At 40.9% G+C, this 15,312-nt stretch overlaps 2 protein-coding genes across 2 annotated transcripts; both read left to right on the forward strand.

Moving 5' to 3' along the window:
* The first annotated feature begins 1,115 nt into the window (after positions 1-1,115).
* LOC146389665 (nuclear factor 7, ovary-like) lies at positions 1,116-3,124 on the forward strand. Its single transcript, XM_084923009.1, has one exon. The coding sequence runs from the start codon at positions 1,398-1,400 to the stop codon at positions 2,748-2,750; it is 1,353 nt and encodes a 450-aa protein (XP_084779135.1). The 5' UTR covers positions 1,116-1,397; the 3' UTR covers positions 2,751-3,124.
* A 7,737-nt stretch (positions 3,125-10,861) lies between these two features.
* LOC146389666 (nuclear factor 7, ovary-like) lies at positions 10,862-12,870 on the forward strand. Its single transcript, XM_084923010.1, has one exon. The coding sequence runs from the start codon at positions 11,144-11,146 to the stop codon at positions 12,494-12,496; it is 1,353 nt and encodes a 450-aa protein (XP_084779136.1). The 5' UTR covers positions 10,862-11,143; the 3' UTR covers positions 12,497-12,870.
* Positions 12,871-15,312: the final 2,442 nt, after the last annotated feature.

The raw sequence follows: 15,312 nt of genomic DNA on the forward strand, positions 1-15,312 counted from the left end.
ATCAAATTGTAGGACAAAGTATTAACTGCGAGTTATGTTTCTTTTAATAGTCTCAAATAAAAAAATAAAATAAGGCAATCTGACTGGTACTGACAATGGGCAAACGGCTTAAGAATGAAAGTTCAGGTACTATGGAACTTTAGTTCTTGAGAAAGTTACAGAGTGGGTGACACATGGTTAACATTACATTAACAGTTTGCTCTCAGTCCACTTACCAGCAAATGTTCCAGGTGGCTCCGCTGTGAGTTTGTGTCCATTAACTGCAGAAATGTGCAGAAATGAAAGATTTCCTGTGAGGCTGTGCGCTCTTCACGCACACTAATAGTAAATTACTACTATCATGTTTTACTTAAACTTTGAAGTTGTAGTTGCTGAATATAAATAATATGAGCAATTAACAATTTTACTCCAAGATACTGATAAGTATACATATGTAAGGACAAGAGAGGCATTAAGGACAAAAACAAGACACCCCCACCCCCACAATCTTTTAGTTACAATATAATATTTGGTTGAAATGTTCATATTGTTCAAATATGTTATTTTCTTTGGTTGTTGTAAAATAATGTGTGCCCCAGTCTCCAATAAGACAAAGTGCTGGAAAGGTAGTTATCCCTCCTTTACACCACAAGAAGGAGTCTCTCAATAAAAGAGCAGCTCTAGCAGGAGTAAACAAGCCCGGCCCCTAACCATAATGCAGTGCGCCTATCAAGAGCTGTGTGAGACTGTACAGATGTGTAACAATGTACTATGTCTATACATTTGCAGACCCAGTAAAGGGAAACTGGGTCTGTGAGAGTTAAAGGTAGAAGAAGAATTTGCATCCCAGCAAACACATGAAATCCCCTGTGTTTGTATTACACACCAGCAGCTAGAGAATCTGCCAAATATTGAGGCAGGCTGAAGCACTTTCAAAGTAAAGCCTCCCAAACAACTACATGAAGTGACACATTATTTTCTGAGCTTAATGCTTTGAACTGTTTTACAGCTGCTGTTAGGTAAACAAGTGAACTCTGTGATGAAACACATCTTTATTTATGGCTGAAGCAAAACTCTTGACAGCCAAGGGAGGTGAACAGAGCTCCGCCCCTGACATCAGTAAACTGAGACAAACCAGGAAACAAGCTGTTCCTCTTCCTCAGTAAAGAGAGACGCACAGACGATCAGACTGAGCTCAGACCAAACTAGCAGCTTCCTCTGAGTGAGTCCAGCTACAGGAGAGAAAAGTGGAAAACTCCAACACTGCTGCTTCAAGCTGCTGACGCTCCACACACTGAATGTGAGTTTGAGCAAAAACACGACTCAAAGGAAGTTTCAGTGAAGGTGGTAGAGGAGGGAGGGGAGCCAGGACTGACTGTACTTCCTGTCTGCTGTTTTCAGCTTCACTCACAGACTCAATGGCTTCCAGATCAGAGGAGGATCTCTGCTGTCCGGTCTGTCAGCAGGTCTTCAGAGATCCTGTTCTTCTGTCATGTAGCCACAGCTTCTGTAAAGACTGTCTGAATAGATGGTGGAGAGAGAGACCAACACAACACTGTCCAATTTGTAAGAGAAGATCTTCAAGGGAAGAACCACCTTTAAACCGAGCTTTAAAGAACTTGTGTGAGTTGTTCTTACAGGAGAGGGATCAGAGAACACCAGAGGCTCTCTGCAGTCTGCACTCTGAGAAACTCAGACTCTTCTGTCTGGACCATCAGCAGCCAGCGTGTCTCGTCTGCAGAGACTCAGAAAAACACACCAACCACAGATTCAGACCCATTGCTGAAGCTGCACAACAACACAAGAAAGAACTTCAGGAAACTCTGGAGCCCTTAAAGAAGAAGTTAAAGGTTTGTGAAGAAGTTCAAGTGAAGTTTGATCAAAGAGCAGAACACATTAAGGTCCAGGCCCGACACACAGAGAGGCAGATTAAGGAGCAGTTTAAGAAGCTTCACCAGTTTCTAGCAGAGGAAGAGGAGGCCAGGCTGGCTGCACTGAGGGAGGAAGAGGAGCAGAAGAGTGGGATGATGAAGGAGAAGATGGAGGCTCTGAGCAGAGAGATAGCAGCTCTTTCAGACGCAGTCAGAGCCACAGAGGAGGAGCTGAGAGCTGAAGACGTCTCATTCCTGCACAACTACAAGGCTGCAGTGGAAAGAGTCCAGCGCTGCCCCCTGCTGGATGATCCACAGCTGCCCTCAGGAGCTCTGATAGACCAGGCCAAACACCTGGGCAACCTGACCTTCAACATCTGGAACAACATGAAGGACATGGTCTCCTACACTCCTCTCATTCTGGACCCAAACACTGCTGATCCAAACCTCCTCCTGTCTGAAGATCTGACCAGTGTGAGGTTTAATGGATTTATCTGCTCTGTCCTGGGCTCTGAGGGCTTTAACTCAGGGACTCACAGCTGGGATGTTGAAGTTGGAGACGGTACATGGTGGGCACTGGGTGTGTTAACAGAGTGTGTGCAGAGAATGGGAAGCATACAGTCTGCATTATGGAGAATACGGTTCTATGAAGGTCAATACTCAGCATGCTCACCATCAGCTCCTGTTACTGTTCTCTCAGTACAGAAGAAGCTCCAGAGGATCAGAGTGAATCTGGACTGGAAAAGAGGAAAGCTGTCGTTCTCTGATCCTGATACTAACACACACATACACACCTTCACACACACTTTCACTCACAGGATGTTTCCATATATCAGCACTGATGGTGAAGTGAAGGTGTTGCCATCGAAGGTGTCAGTGTCAGTGGAGCAGATGAGCTGAGGATGATGATATTTCTAATGTTGTTTCCTGTCAGTGAATTGAAGCTGTTAAACTGCAGCTGTCCTCCTGCTGCCTCGTTGTTCCAAAGCTCTTTGTTTCTCTTTTAGTTCTCACTGTTTCTTTCTGTTTCTGCTGTCCACCTTTTCACATGGAAAATCATTTCACTGTTTCTCACTGAATGACTCCCCAAACTAGATTTGAAATTCTATCAAGTTTCTAATCATTACAAGTGATTCATGTTTCTATTTGATGTGTAAATGGAGATGATTTAGTTTGCTGGGATATGGACTGACATGTGTTGAATGGGGCGGAGCAGTTTGTTGTTTTTTTCTTGTCTGTTTATGACAAAAATAAATATATTGTCAAAAAATTTATACCACAATAGAGTTTCTTAAATCTCACAGCCTGAAAAATACCGCACATGCCACAATGAAAAAGCTCAAAATGTCTGAACAGTAAATACTAAAGTAAAACCATTAAACCCACTCTGGAACTTAATTTAAAGGTTATTTAACAGAAATTAAAATAAATATATAAAAATTTAAGTTTCTAATCCTGACAGAATTTTCTCATGACGATCAGATAATGTAGACCAGATGGAGCAGAGATGGGATGAATCTATAAGATTGATTATTATTATTTTTTATTTACATTCTTCAATTTGTATTAAAAAGGCACAGACTGCTGAGTTTTTGATGACATAACAAAACACACAGCTAAATACTGAATCAATGACTTCAAAGCTTAATATGGAGTTAGAGGTTGTAGACAACTGTGTGATAAATAATAAACACATGTTAAACATTTCTAAAACAAATGTCTCATTGAGACAGATTCCAAAGACAGTAACCAAATTTGGCCACAAGATGGTAGCAGCTGATGTGAGATCCTTTCTGGTAGGGGTGCCCAATCCCAGTCCTCGACAGCTAACGTCCTGCAGCTTTTAGATGCATCCTTGTTCTGACACACCTGAATCAAATGAATGGCTTGTTATCAGGCCTTTGCCAAATATGATTGCATGCTGAAGAGGTAATTAAACCATTTAATTTCAGCTGTGTTGGAGTAGGGATGCATCTAAAAAATGCAGGATAGTAGCTCTCGAGAACTGGGATTGGGCACCCCTGCTTTATGGGATGAAAAACTTCTGCTCTGAGACGTCTTCACAGAGACTGGCTCATTTGTCCTGATTTCTGGGTGAATATAGATGAACATCAAAGTGTCAGATGGAGTTATGCCACATGTCGCTATAAAACAGATGACTTATACTCACAGGGACGTGTGATCATGATGTTCTCTCATCTGCAGCTGAGCACTATCTTTTCCCAGCAGAATAACATCTAGTATTATTAAAACCATATATATTAATTCGCAGACTACTGTATATTCTTGAGAAAAAGATTAAAGTCCTCCCGGCTTTCCTCATTAAATCTGAGGCTACGTCCACACATACACGGGTATTTTTGAAAACGGAGATTTTCCGTTTTAAAAGATAATCCCGTCCACACGTAAAGGCAGAAATGAAGGAAAACGCTGCTAGGAACATGCCAAAGCAACAGGTGGTGATATATTCCTAACCGTGAAGAAATGTTGGCCAATCAGAAGTCTAGAAGCCTCGGTGGGAAAAAGTAAACAAAGCTGGGGCACAGAAGCAGAACCAAGCCATATGTGTGGAGGGACAGTAACTGTGTGTGTATATGTAAGCATTTAAACACTGCAGAGAGTACAATTAACAGTAATAGTATTGTAGAAATTCATTTCCCCGAAACAATAACGTGGCGCACAGTGTGACGTCAAAAAATGCGCACACCTTTGACCCTGCATTTTCTGCGTTTTCTCCGTTTTTCTCGTCCACGCGTAAATGCAAAAACTGAGTTTTCAAAAATATCCACCCTGGCCGGAGTTTTTAAAAATCTCAGTTTTTAGTGACCAAAAACGCCGTTTACGTGTGAACGAAAGGTGCAAACACATAGAAAAATCTGCGTTTTCAATACCTGGGTACGTGTGGACGTAGCCTGAGAAGGTAAAAGGACATTACATCCAGACCTTATTGTGACAGGTGAGACCTGAGACTGGGAACCGCCCCTAGTAGGTGGGGCCAGGTTTTTCCCTTTTATAAGCACAGGTGCAGGCAATTAGTGATGGTAAATTTGATTCTTTTTGCTGAATCGAGTTTTAATGAGTCACTCACCAAAGTGAATCGGGTTTTTTGAGTCATTTGATTCACTGAGTCAGTTGACCAGAGAGTGCAAAAAATGTACATTTTCACTCAAACTTAATTTGTTTCTCTTTTCATGTAAATCCTACTGCTAAGATGAATGATTCTAAAAGAAAACAACAATTTTATAGAGCAAAAAACAGCAAAAACATTTCTAAAATTAAGCAATTTCCTATCAAAATTACTTAATAAACATTTATTTTGTTTATTTTTATTTTATTAGTATTTTCCTTAAATGTGTCAAATATATATTTTCTCATCTAAATTTCCACTGAGCTGCGAGCCAGGGGGCGGTAATGCGCCTTAACATTGGTTGCCAACCAAGAAGAAGAAGAAGCTGTGACCCAGGAGGGAGGGGGTTTGTCACTACCCGATCCGTACCGGAAACCCGATCCGTACCCCGCATGCGCGAAAGGTGTCTACTTCCGGTCGTAGCGTTTTACGATAGTTATGGGTCAGAGTATCTGTTAAGATGTTAAGAATAATAAGTATATATTAAAATGTTTGCAATAATGAAGCATTTCAGTACAATGTAGACAAAACCAAAAAATAAAAAGATAGTTACGGATCGGGACTCCCCGATCCTTACTGCGCATGTGCAAAGTCGGACTGTACAAATCGGGTCTACCCGATCCGTACCGCGCATGTGCAGATGTTTTCTTCTTCTTCTGTTCGTTTAATGGCAGTTTACTCCCCAGTGTACGATGATACTGCCACCTGCTGACCGAGCGAATGAACCCTATTGTAAACTGAATTGGCGTCATTACAAACGTGTGTTAAATTTGATTTAGTGATAGTCGAGTGTGTTTATGCTTGTCTGTGTGGAGAGGATTGACTGGAATAGTGATGATGATGTCCGCTATCACCGTCAATTGTCAGTAAACACTTAATCTGGCTGATGAATCTTCACGTGACACATTGCTAAGTCAATATTATTAAGTCTGTAATTAGGCGCCATTCTTCTTATTTTACGGTGCTGTTGTTCAATCGGGGGACGCTCTCTGTTGAGGAGAAAAGCATGAATTTGTTTGTATACGGATTATCCATTGTTTAAATGTCCCGGGCAGTCGAAAAGGAGGCAGAGCTGTTGAGAAATGCTAGGAGCTAACTGGGCGCTAACCGTATCATTCAAATATATTGAATGTCGCAATGTTGGCAAAGAGAGGAAGTGACGTAAGATTTGCGCATGCGAGGTACCGATCGGGTTTCCAGTACGGATCGGGTAGTGACAGGGTTAGTGAGTCCTGAGTGATTCGCTTATGCTACGATTCAGCACAGGAAGGGACGGGGTGAGTAGCTCAAATGTGTTGTTAGCATGTTAGCAGAGCGATGCTACTGTGAACCGAGGAGCTATTTTCTTGATGTGAGCTTCTACTCAGGGTTTTTTCTTCCAGTTCAGAGCAGAAATGTTTTTGTTAAGATACTGGATGATGTGTTTTTCTCTACAATTTTAATTATAAGCTAGATATATTGCTGCTAACAGCAACAGGGATGAGTCAGTGAGTCAGTTGGGCTTGTGAATCATGATTCATGAGTCAGTAAAGTGATTCTCGAGTATTGAACGATTCATTCATGATTCGCGCATCACTACAGGCAATTACTCATTCTCTTGAGTGAACCTGGAGCTCTGTGAGTGCCTGGTCCAAGCCGCGGTATTTGGCACTTTGAACTTTGATGTGGGTCCCTTAGCCTTTTATTGAAGCTTTAGGTCACCGAAAATGGTCCGCTTGTGTTTTGGTGATTTGGCGGAGGTTTAAAGTGTGCTGTATCTTTACCCCCTGTAGGAAGAAACCATTGTTTTGTTCCTGTGACAAAACATGTAAGGGACTCAACCAGCGTTTGTCGATATTTGTTAGGGGGTGTCCCCATCTTGTAAACAGGTAGCTGAACAATACATATGAAGCAAGGTGGGAGGGCTATTCCTGCTGCGGTCAATTGTTCAGTCAAAGTGATGTCCTGTTTTCATTTACAGATTGTCAAGCTGCTTCTTTTCCAGGGTGGATCTCTGGCTTCGTGGCCGAGGTCCAGATACACCAGTGGTTATTTTAATTTATTTCATTCTTGCTTAATTCAACAGCTAGGTTGTTGTTTTTGTTTGTTTTTGTTGTTTCACTGTATCAGTAGGCACCAATGCATGTATCGATTGTATTTTAGAGTGGTTTAATATATTCACAGTGGCTTGCAAAAGTTTTCTGCCCCCTTGAACTTTTCCACATTTTGTCACAATACAGCCACAAACATGAATCAATTTTATTGGAATTCCACGTGAAAGACCAACACAAAGTGGTGTACACGTGAGAAGTGGAACGAAAAACATACATGATTCTAGGGGTGGGCGATATAAACGATATCAGATAGAAACGATATAAATTTGGCCAACGATAGAGATTTTGACTATACCGCTCTACCGCGATAGCGCATGTTGATGATGTCATCAAGCTGCGCCTGTTTTGGTCGAAAGCATCGCAGCGGCTACAACCATTATCATCTGCAAAATATGCTGGGCGACAATCATAGCAAATGACTGGATGAATAATCTCAGTTGTTCTCCTAACTGAAGTTTGCCCCGTGTATAGCATCCTGCTATGCGATTGCATTTGTCCCTGACCACCAGAATCCCTCACGTTAACTTTTATCGAGTGGATAAAAAAGTTGGCGTTCATCCTCCAGCTTCACTGTGCTAATGTTATGCTAACATAGCTGTGTCGCTAGCAATCACGTAGCACAACATTATATACCAGGTAGTCCAACTTCAGTAACCCTGCAAACGCCACTGCTGTTTAGTTTTCGGTCTTCATTTATGTTGGAGGGGGTAGCAGAGCTGTATGTTTTAATTAGTTTCAAAAATCTCTCAGTCAGAACATGGTATGTCATGTTTAGGTGGAAACTAGCGAGCTAACTTCCTGTTAACTTCTAACTCCGTTAAATTTAATAAATTACCTTTTCATGGATGCCTGGATGTTAAACTTAATTGTTACACCTGGTAAAGCAGCAACGCTGATGATTTTATTAAAGATGAGAGAATTTAGACCGTTTTTAACTCTCAGTGTTCGTTTGACTTTTGGACCTGAAGGGACGGAGTTTTGGACCCAGATTACTCCGCAAAGCTCCTCACTACGGCAGCCGTAATGCTCTGACAATCCATCAAGCAGTGCGGCTTACCAAAGTTGTACTAAAACATTTTTTAACAGATTTTTGCACGCCCAAATCGGTTCGAGGTCAGTAAGCACAACCAGAATTCATACATAAGGCACACTCTCGATTTTTGACAAAATTAAAGGATTTTAAGTGTGCCTTATAGTGTGGAAAATACGTTATACAGAAGAAAATAATATATTGCAATATATATCGTTACCGCACGTGCTTCAAATTATATCGTGATATGGATTTTAGGCCATATCGCCCAGCCCTACGTGATTCGAAACACTTTTTTTTTTACAAATAAATAACTGCAAAGTGGGGTGTGCATAATTATTCAGCCCCCTGAGTCAATACTTTGTAGAACCACCTTTTCCTGCAATTACAGCTGCCAGTCTTTTAGGGTATGCCTCTACCAGCTTTGCACATCTAGAGACTGAAATCCTTGCCCATTCTTCTTTTCAAAACAGCTCCAAATTTATATATATATATATATATATATATCTATCTATCTATCTATCTATCTATCTATCTATCTATCTATCTATCTATATATATATATATATATATATATATATATATATATATATATATATATACACACATATATATACACATATATATACAGGGTGGGCCATTTATATGGATACACCGTAATAACATGGGAATGCTTGGTGATATTAAAGTCCTGTTTGTGGCACATTAGTATATGTGAGGGGGCAAACTCCTCAAGATGGGTGGTGACCATGGTGGCCATTTAGAAGTCTAGTATATATGTACATATACATATATACACACACACATATATACATATATACACACACACACATATATACATGTATACACACACACACACACACACACACACACACACACACACACACACACACACATATATATATATATATATATATGTGTGTGTGTGTGTGTATGTGGTCAGTGGAAGAATCCATGAGTTTCTCTGTGAATTTCCCATTACGTCGTAGTGCACTCGGTGCTTCCTCTGAGGTCTAGGGGTTTTTCGCTGTAAAAAGAAGTTTTCTTCCCACGCAGTGAACAGGGGACGCTGATGTTTTTGTCACTTTTTATGCAATCAAACTCAAAGTAAGGTCAGTACGTCCACGCTTTAAACGCTGCACGTCATACTCTCTCCTGCACTTGATATATTATCCATTGTTGATCTGCACACAGCTGTTGCCACGAAGGTCGCACTCACTTATGTCATTGTTATGGGACACTCACAAAAACAAATTAACGGTTTTAGTAACGCAGTAAAGCAGTAACTGTCAGTTTTGTTTTTTCTTTTCATGGTGGAGATTTGGGGTGTACCAATTTAATCTAATGACCTTTTTTGCAATAGTAATCCCTTACTTTACTCGTTACTTGAAAAAAGTAATCGCATTACAGTAATGCGTTACTTGTAACACGTTACTGCCCATCTCTGGTGACGTGTTAATGGATTTCATGCATACAAAAGAACATGGAACAACCTTTTTATTATTTGTACTGATAGGCAAAAGCATCGTTGTCTCCAGTGAACAGGTTGTTCCATGATGACAAAAGATATAAACAGAAAAAAAGGCTCAACACACAGAGACATTCTGCAACATACTCACTACTGAGAAAAAATATGCTTATTACAAATCAAATTGTAGGACAAAGTATTAACTGCGAGTTATGTTTCTTTTAATAGTCTCAAATAAAAAAATAAAATAAGGCAATCTGACTGGTACTGACAATGGGCAAACGGCTTAAGAATGAAAGTTCAGGTACTATGGAACTTTAGTTCTTGAGAAAGTTACAGAGTGGGTGACACATGGTTAACATTACATTAACAGTTTGCTCTCAGTCCACTTACCAGCAAATGTTCCAGGTGGCTCCGCTGTGAGTTTGTGTCCATTAACTGCAGAAATGTGCAGAAATGAAAGATTTCCTGTGAGGCTGTGCGCTCTTCACGCACACTAATAGTAAATTACTACTATCATGTTTTACTTAAACTTTGAAGTTGTAGTTGCTGAATATAAATAATATGAGCAATTAACAATTTTACTCCAAGATACTGATAAGTATACATATGTAAGGACAAGAGAGGCATTAAGGACAAAAACAAGACACCCCCACCCCCACAATCTTTTAGTTACAATATAATATTTGGTTGAAATGTTCATATTGTTCAAATATGTTATTTTCTTTGGTTGTTGTAAAATAATGTGTGCCCCAGTCTCCAATAAGACAAAGTGCTGGAAAGGTAGTTATCCCTCCTTTACACCACAAGAAGGAGTCTCTCAATAAAAGAGCAGCTCTAGCAGGAGTAAACAAGCCCGGCCCCTAACCATAATGCAGTGCGCCTATCAAGAGCTGTGTGAGACTGTACAGATGTGTAACAATGTACTATGTCTATACATTTGCAGACCCAGTAAAGGGAAACTGGGTCTGTGAGAGTTAAAGGTAGAAGAAGAATTTGCATCCCAGCAAACACATGAAATCCCCTGTGTTTGTATTACACACCAGCAGCTAGAGAATCTGCCAAATATTGAGGCAGGCTGAAGCACTTTCAAAGTAAAGCCTCCCAAACAACTACATGAAGTGACACATTATTTTCTGAGCTTAATGCTTTGAACTGTTTTACAGCTGCTGTTAGGTAAACAAGTGAACTCTGTGATGAAACACACCTTTATTTATGGCTGAAGCAAAACTCTTGACAGCCAAGGGAGGTGAACAGAGCTCCGCCCCTGACATCAGTAAACTGAGACAAACCAGGAAACAAGCTGTTCCTCTTCCTCAGTAAAGAGAGACGCACAGACGATCAGACTGAGCTCAGACCAAACTAGCAGCTTCCTCTGAGTGAGTCCAGCTACAGGAGAGAAAAGTGGAAAACTCCAACACTGCTGCTTCAAGCTGCTGACGCTCCACACACTGAATGTGAGTTTGAGCAAAAACACGACTCAAAGGAAGTTTCAGTGAAGGTGGTAGAGGAGGGAGGGGAGCCAGGACTGACTGTACTTCCTGTCTGCTGTTTTCAGCTTCACTCACAGACTCAATGGCTTCCAGATCAGAGGAGGATCTCTGCTGTCCGGTCTGTCAGGAGGTCTTCAGAGATCCTGTTCTTCTGTCATGTAGCCACAGCTTCTGTAAAGACTGTCTGAATAGATGGTGGAGAGAGAGACCAACACAACACTGTCCAATTTGTAAGAGAAGATCTTCAAGGGAAGAACCACCTTTAAACCGAGCTTTAAAGAACTTGTGTGAGTTGTTCTTACAGGAGAGGGATCAGAGAACACCAGAGGCTCTCTGCAGTCTGCACTCTGAGAAACTCAGACTCTTCTGTCTGGACCATCAGCAGCCAGCGTGTCTCGTCTGCAGAGACTCAGAAAAACACACCAACCACAGATTCAGACCCATTGCTGAAGCTGCACAACAACACAAGAAAGAACTTCAGGAAACTCTGGAGCCCTTAAAGAAGAAGTTAAAGGTTTGTGAAGAAGTTCAAGTGAAGTTTGATCAAACAGCAGAACACATTAAGGTCCAGGCCCGACACACAGAGAGGCAGATTACAGAGCAGTTTAAGAAGCTTCACCAGTTTCTAGCAGAGGAAGAGGAGGCCAGGCTGGCTGCACTGAGGGAGGAAGAGGAGCAGAAGAGTGGGATGATGAAGGAGAAGATGGAGGCTCTGAGCAGAGAGATAGCAGCTCTTTCAGACGCAGTCAGAGCCACAGAGGAGGAGCTGAGAGCTGAAGACGTCTCATTCCTGCACAACTACAAGGCTGCAGTGGAAAGAGTCCAGCGCTGCCCCCTGCTGGATGATCCACAGCTGCCCTCAGGAGCTCTGATAGACCAGGCCAAACACCTGGGCAACCTGACCTTCAACATCTGGAACAACATGAAGGACATGGTCTCCTACACTCCTCTCATTCTGGACCCAAACACTGCTGATCCAAACCTCATCCTGTCTGAAGATCTGACCAGTGTGAGGTTTAATGGATTTATCTGCTCTGTCCTGGGCTCTGAGGGCTTTAACTCAGGGACTCACAGCTGGGATGTTGAAGTTGGAGACGGTACATGGTGGGCACTGGGTGTGTTAACAGAGTGTGTGCAGAGAATGGGAAGCATACAGTCTGCATTATGGAGAATACGGTTCTATGAAGGTCAATACTCAGCATGCTCACCATCAGCTCCTGTTACTGTTCTCTCAGTACAGAAGAAGCTCCAGAGGATCAGAGTGAATCTGGACTGGAAAAGAGGAAAGCTGTCGTTCTCTGATCCTGATACTAACACACACATACACACCTTCACACACACTTTCACTCACAGGATGTTTCCATATATCAGCACTGATGGTGAAGTGAAGGTGTTGCCATCGAAGGTGTCAGTGTCAGTGGAGCAGATGAGCTGAGGATGATGATATTTCTAATGTTGTTTCCTGTCAGTGAATTGAAGCTGTTAAACTGCAGCTGTCCTCCTGCTGCCTCGTTGTTCCAAAGCTCTTTGTTTCTCTTTTAGTTCTCACTGTTTCTTTCTGTTTCTGCTGTCCACCTTTTCACATGGAAAATCATTTCACTGTTTCTCACTGAATGACTCCCCAAACTAGATTTGAAATTCTATCAAGTTTCTAATCATTACAAGTGATTCATGTTTCTATTTGATGTGTAAATGGAGATGATTTAGTTTGCTGGGATATGGACTGACATGTGTTGAATGGGGCGGAGCAGTTTGTTGTTTTTTTCTTGTCTGTTTATGACAAAAATAAATATATTGTCAAAAAATTTATACCACAATAGAGTTTCTTAAATCTCACAGCCTGAAAAATACCGCACATGCCACAATGAAAAAGCTCAAAATGTCTGAACAGTAAATACTAAAGTAAAACCATTAAACCCACTCTGGAACTTAATTTAAAGGTTATTTAACAGAAATTAAAATAAATATATAAAAATTTAAGTTTCTAATCCTGACAGAATTTTCTCATGACGATCAGATAATGTAGACCAGATGGAGCAGAGATGGGATGAATCTATAAGATTGATTATTATTATTTTTTATTTACATTCTTCAATTTGTATTAAAAAGGCACAGACTGCTGAGTTTTTGATGACATAACAAAACACACAGCTAAATACTGAATCAATGACTTCAAAGCTTAATATGGAGTTAGAGGTTGTAGACAACTGTGTGATAAATAATAAACACATGTTAAACATTTCTAAAACAAATGTCTCATTGAGACAGATTCCAAAGACAGTAACCAAATTTGGCCACAAGATGGTAGCAGCTGATGTGAGATCCTTTCTGGTAGGGGTGCCCAATCCCAGTCCTCGACAGCTAACGTCCTGCAGCTTTTAGATGCATCCTTGTTCTGACACACCTGAATCAAATGAATGGCTTGTTATCAGGCCTTTGCCAAATATGATTGCATGCTGAAGAGGTAATTAAACCATTTAATTTCAGCTGTGTTGGAGTAGGGATGCATCTAAAAAATGCAGGATAGTAGCTCTCGAGAACTGGGATTGGGCACCCCTGCTTTATGGGATGAAAAACTTCTGCTCTGAGACGTCTTCACAGAGACTGGCTCATTTGTCCTGATTTCTGGGTGAATATAGATGAACATCAAAGTGTCAGATGGAGTTATGCCACATGTCGCTATAAAACAGATGACTTATACTCACAGGGACGTGTGATCATGATGTTCTCTCATCTGCAGCTGAGCACTATCTTTTCCCAGCAGAATAACATCTAGTATTATTAAAACCATATATATTAATTCGCAGACTACTGTATATTCTTGAGAAAAAGATTAAAGTCCTCCCGGCTTTCCTCATTAAATCTGAGGCTACGTCCACACATACACGGGTATTTTTGAAAACGGAGATTTTCCGTTTTCGTTTTAAAAGATAATCCCGTCCACACGTAAAGGCAGAAATGAAGGAAAACGCTGCTAGGAACATGCCAAAGCAACAGGTGGTGATATATTCCTAACCGTGAAGAAATGTTGGCCAATCAGAAGTCTAGAAGCCTCGGTGGGAAAAAGTAAACAAAGCTGGGGCACAGAAGCAGAACCAAGCCATATGTGTGGAGAGCCAGTAACTGTGTGTGTATATGTAAGCATTTAAACACTGCAGAGAGTACAATTAACAGTAATAGTATTGTAGAAATTCATTTCCCCGAAACAATAACGTGGCGCACAGTGTGACGTCAAAAAATGCGCACACCTTTGACCCTGCATTTTCTGCGTTTTCTCCGTTTTTCTCGTCCACGCGTAAATGCAAAAACTGAGTTTTCAAAAATATCCACCCTGGCCGGAGTTTTTAAAAATCTCAGTTTTTAGTGACCAAAAACCCGTTTACGTGTGAACGAAAGGTGCAAACACATAGAAAAATCTGCGTTTTCAATACCTGGGTACGTGTGGACGTAGCCTGAGAAGGTAAAAGGACATTACATCCAGACCTTATTGTGACAGGTGAGACCTGAGACTGGGAACCGCCCCTAGTAGGTGGGGCCAGGTTTTTCCCTTTTATAAGCACAGGTGCAGGCAATTAGTGATGGTAAATTTGATTCTTTTTGCTGAATCGAGTTTTAATGAGTCACTCACCAAAGTGAATCAGGTTTTTTGAGTCATTTGATTCACTGAGTCAGTTGACCAGAGAGTGCAAAAAATGTACATTTTCACTCAAACTTAATTTGTTTCTCTTTTCATGTAAATCCTACTGCTAAGATGAATGATTCTAAAAGAAAACAACAATTTTATAGAGCAAAAAACAGCAAAAACATTTCTAAAATTAAGCAATTTCCTATCAAAATTACTTAATAAACATTTATTTTGTTTATTTTTATTTTATTAGTATTTTCCTTAAATGTGTCAAATATATATTTTCTCATCTAAATTTCCACTGAGCTGCGAGCCAGGGGGCGGTAATGCGCCTTAACATTGGTTGCCAACCAAGAAGAAGAAGAAGCTGTGACCCAGGAGGGAGGGGGTTTGTCACTACCCGATCCGTACCGGAAACCCGATCCGTACCCCGCATGCGCGAAAGGTGTCTACTTCCGGTCGTAGCGTTTTACGATAGTTATGGGTCAGAGTATCTGTTAAGATGTTAAGAATAATAAGTATATATTAAAATGTTTGCAATAATGAAGCATTTCAGTACAATGTAGACAAAACCAAAAAATAAAAAGATAGTTACGGATCGGGACTCCCCGATCCTTACTGCGCAT

This window comes from Perissodus microlepis, chromosome 3 (genome assembly GCF_051167445.1).
Source record: "Perissodus microlepis isolate ML-2025 ecotype Zambia chromosome 3, ASM5116744v1, whole genome shotgun sequence".
In the NCBI taxonomy this organism is placed as follows: Eukaryota; Metazoa; Chordata; class Actinopteri; order Cichliformes; family Cichlidae; genus Perissodus; species Perissodus microlepis.

Bases quoted from the DNA above. Each gene is read 5' to 3' on its own strand.
- LOC146389665 (XM_084923009.1), top strand. From the start codon at position 1,398: ATGGCTTCCAGATCAGAGGAGGATCTCTGCTGTCCGGTCTGTCAGCAG.
- LOC146389666 (XM_084923010.1), top strand. From the start codon at position 11,144: ATGGCTTCCAGATCAGAGGAGGATCTCTGCTGTCCGGTCTGTCAGGAG.